The sequence below is a fragment of the Triticum urartu genome, chromosome 1, assembly GCF_003073215.2.
Source record: "Triticum urartu cultivar G1812 chromosome 1, Tu2.1, whole genome shotgun sequence".
NCBI lineage: Eukaryota > Viridiplantae > Streptophyta > Magnoliopsida > Poales > Poaceae > Triticum > Triticum urartu.
The window spans coordinates 461,861,741-461,865,668 of record NC_053022.1 but is presented as its reverse complement, the minus strand read 5'-3'; the positions used below and the strand labels follow the sequence as shown (position 1 = coordinate 461,865,668).

The 3,928-nt window shown below is 39.3% G+C and overlaps 1 protein-coding gene across 1 annotated transcript; it reads left to right on the top strand.

The window, feature by feature from the left end:
• Window positions 1-2,159: 2,159 nt before the first annotated feature.
• Window positions 2,160-3,433, top strand: LOC125532909. Its single transcript, XM_048696773.1, has 4 exons — window positions 2,160-2,305; window positions 2,406-2,761; window positions 3,100-3,361; window positions 3,426-3,433. Exons 2-4 carry the CDS (start codon window positions 2,408-2,410, stop codon window positions 3,431-3,433), a joined length of 624 nt encoding a protein of 207 aa, XP_048552730.1. The 5' UTR covers window positions 2,160-2,305; window positions 2,406-2,407.
• The last annotated feature ends 495 nt before the right edge of the window (window positions 3,434-3,928 follow it).

The following is a 3,928-nucleotide window of genomic DNA, read 5'->3' as shown; positions in this document are numbered from 1 at the left end:
TATCGTTTCCTTTGTCCGAACTGGAAGATCCAAGCGTTTTGGCTGAACTGTACTCTGGTTAGGGCTTCAGACTTAGTAAACCAGTTGAGATTTGGGTACTGTTCATGAATGTGCGCATGACTGGAATATTTTGAGGGATTCTTTGGTGGAATTAGTAATTTTTGCTTCCTCGTCATACTGTGATTTGTTGTCCCCAACAAATGAGGTGGTCAGATCCTTTTCTCTGTTGGATATAGATAAATAAAGTAGTTGTATTGGATCACACTGCATTGTTCTGTGCTTATATAGGCTGCTTGTTGTTCAATCAGAATTTGATGCTTGAGAATTGCATGGATTGCTCACATTGTATTGTACTGTACTACCTCACTGTAAATCTGATGCTTACTGCGTTACCTAGATTTTCTTGTGCCCTTTTGTTTTGCGAGGGTGATACTATAAGAGAATAGCTATGGAGGAGATAATATGAATAATATGAGTCATGCATGCCCTTGATAGGGAAGAGGCTGCTTGTTATTTAAAGAATAATTTGATTCTATAGTTTCTTGTGGATCACATATGCTGTACTGCACCGCTGTTGTGGCCTCGGTGAGAGTGTGTGATGTATCCTGTTTTAGTTTGTTAGGTTGCAAAAGAAACATGTTTGGAGCTATCTTTCCTTTTCATCTCTATAGCTTTGCACTTGCCCTGTGGTGAGGCTGGTTATTAAAACTCTGGTACTCGTTTGGTTTCTTTCTTAATTGATTGGAGCCGGGGGTTTGACCCCTTATTATCGAAAAAAAATATGATGTACTGTACTGTACTCATATAGGTTGCTTGCTATTTAAGCAGAATTTGACGCTTCAGAATTCTTGTGCCCTTTGTTTTGCTGAGAGTAATTTCATGAGCTAAGGAATATATTGTACTATACTCATATATATATATATTTATATATACTCATATGACTTCAAGATACACAATATTTATAATTTTGTGCTGCATTTTTATTTTCAGCATTATGGCTCGTCTTCCTTTGGCCACCACGAGATCTCGACGAAGGAATTTAGCATTTAGGAATATTTCGATTAGCATCATGCTTATGTACTATTATATATGGTTATTATTTGCACTAGTCTATAAAAGGAGGTTGTGGAAGATAGAAAAGAGGATTAGAAATAGAGAACTTAGAGCCGCACATTTGTACCAACTCATTGGCGAGAGTGATGTAGCTTGCATACAGGAGCTTCGCATGGACAGGAGGACATTCCACAAATTGTGTGAGATGGTTAGAGTTACTGGTGGTCTAGAGGGCACAAGGAACACATCGCTGGAAGAGATAGTGGCTACATTTCTCTACATAATATCACACCATCTAAAAAATAGAACAATCAAGAAGTTCTTTTATCGAAGTGGTGAGACGATAAGCAGAAATTTCAATAAATGTTTGCTGGCTGTTTTGAAGCTGCACAACCTACTACTTAAGAAACCAGAGCCTATACCCGAAGATTGCACAGATAATAACTGGAAGTATTTCAAGGTAAATTATCTCTGCATGAAAATTTTAGTGTTGGTCAGATGATATAATCTGATTAGTAGTATAACACACTAATATCACTCATGATGTTCATGTTGTAGAATTGTTTGGGCGCATTAGATGGTACACACGTCAAGGTTACCGTGCCAGCTAATCTAAGAGGGAGGTATAGGTCAAGGCTGGCTAATATTGATACAAATGTTTTGGGTGTATGTGCACCCGACATGCAGTTTATTTATATATTACCTGGCTGGGAGGGTTCGGCACATGATGGTCGTGTTCTTAGAGATGCTATTTCGAGGTTGGATGGGTTTCGAGTCCCTCAAGGACAATACTTCCTTGTTGATGCTGGCTACACAAATGCAAATGGATTTTTAGCTCCTTATCGAGGTCAAAGGTACCACTTAGGTGGTTGGACTGCACAAAACCCACCACGCAGCGCAGAGGAATATTATAATATGCTGCACGCTAGAGCTAGAAATATTATTGAGAGATGCTTTGGAAGACTTAAGGGCCGGTGGGCGATTTTGAGGTCTCCATCATATTTTCCTATCAAAACTCATTGCCGGATTATAATGGCATGCGCTCTATTACACAATCTGATTTTACAAAATATGGCTGAGGATCCACTCGCTGGTGAGCATGGGATGATGCAAGATAACATGGAAATCTTGGAGGGAGAGAACGATGAACCTGAATTTATCACTCATATATCAACATCTAATGAGTGGACTAATTTCCGGAATACTCTTTCTCAAGGGATGTATAATAGCTATAGAGCTAGAGGCCACTAAGGTTTGTGTTTCGGTGGATGATTGCAGATGTACATATATGCTTGTTTTAATTATAGAAATCTGAATATCTCATGAACTAATTTAACTTGTGCATTTTGTAGGTATGGACAACATGGATAGCTCAAGTGTTGCACGTGGCAGGGGGAAAAACAAAAGAAAGTGGACAACAATGGAGGACGATGAGCTAGTCAATGCTCTCTATGATATGTCATTGGATCCACGGTGGAAAGGTGATAATGGTTTCAAGAATGGGTATTCCTCAGTGCTGGAAAGTAGGTTGGCTGAAAAGGTACCTGGTTGTGGTCTTAGTGCTGCCCCACACATTGAGTCAAGGGTGAGATACTTTAGGACCAAGTATGGAGCAATTGAAGTTATGCTTAAAAGAAGTGGGTTTTCTTGGGATGAGAATAGGAAAATGATCCAGTGTGAAAAGCAATCATACGAGGAACATTGTAAGGTATATAACTCCAGATGCCTATTACTTTTGCATTACATTTTCTACTTGTGGCCATATGGATTATCCAGCTGACATCTCTTGTATTACTACTTCTACTAGAAGTGAGGTCCTATTGGATACCTCCTTTCCCTTCCAGTCACATTATTTCATAGATATAGATTGGAGAAAGTGCTTTTTCTGGTTCACTGCATGATTTTTCTTTACCTTGTAAGTTGTCGCACCGCATGACCTAGAAAACTGAGAACGTATGGAACTTCTTGAACAATATTTTATCTATGGATTATGGTTGTAGTAGAGTTAACCAAAAATATGATTTCCGTGCTTATTGTATTTTGCAGCTTCACAATGAGGCCAAGGGCTTGTATGGTGTGCCGTTCCCTTATTTTGATAAGTTGGCTGCAATTTATAGCAAAGATATAGCTACTGGGGAGGGTGCGGAAGGTTTTGGCGAAGCTATAACAAATTTGCAGAATGAGATTGTCATCGAGGATGTGATGAATGATGAAGAGGAAGATGACAGAACGTCAAGAGAGACACCTAGACGGTCTGTTGACAGCCATGTCACCGCTGATTCTACAAACTCTAAGAAGATAAAGAAAGGTAACGGGTCTCGTAGGTCAGAATTAACGGATCCTTTTCTCACCATGTTTGGAGATGTAAACAGCCAGCTGAAGAGTGTCACTCAGAATGTTGGCCAAATGGCAGCAACAATGGAACGCGAAGCTATTGCCCAGGAGAAAGCAATGGAGGAAGATCCTAGACAGAAGTTTAAAGAGAAAGCTATCAATGAATTATCAAGGCTTGGATTCACTGGGACTGAAATCGTGAATGCTGCCAGCATATTTGCCAAAGCTCCAGAAGAAATGCATATGATGCTTGCACTCCCGCAGAATCTGAGGAGGGAGTATGTTAAGAAAACGCTTGGTAAGTTAAATTCATGCACTATTATCTTGTTCTGATGTTAAGTGATAGTTATGTGCTGTTATCTTGTTCTTTCTCTCTTAAAAAGAATAGTCTGAGCAATACTAAACTGTTATATGTCATACCTTTGTTGAACAAATCCCATGTGATGCGACTGAACTTGCTTGTATATATTCCAATAACTAGGCCATGCACATTGATTTATGTCAGAAATGTCCAACACTGCCATTTCAGTTTTTATTGTTT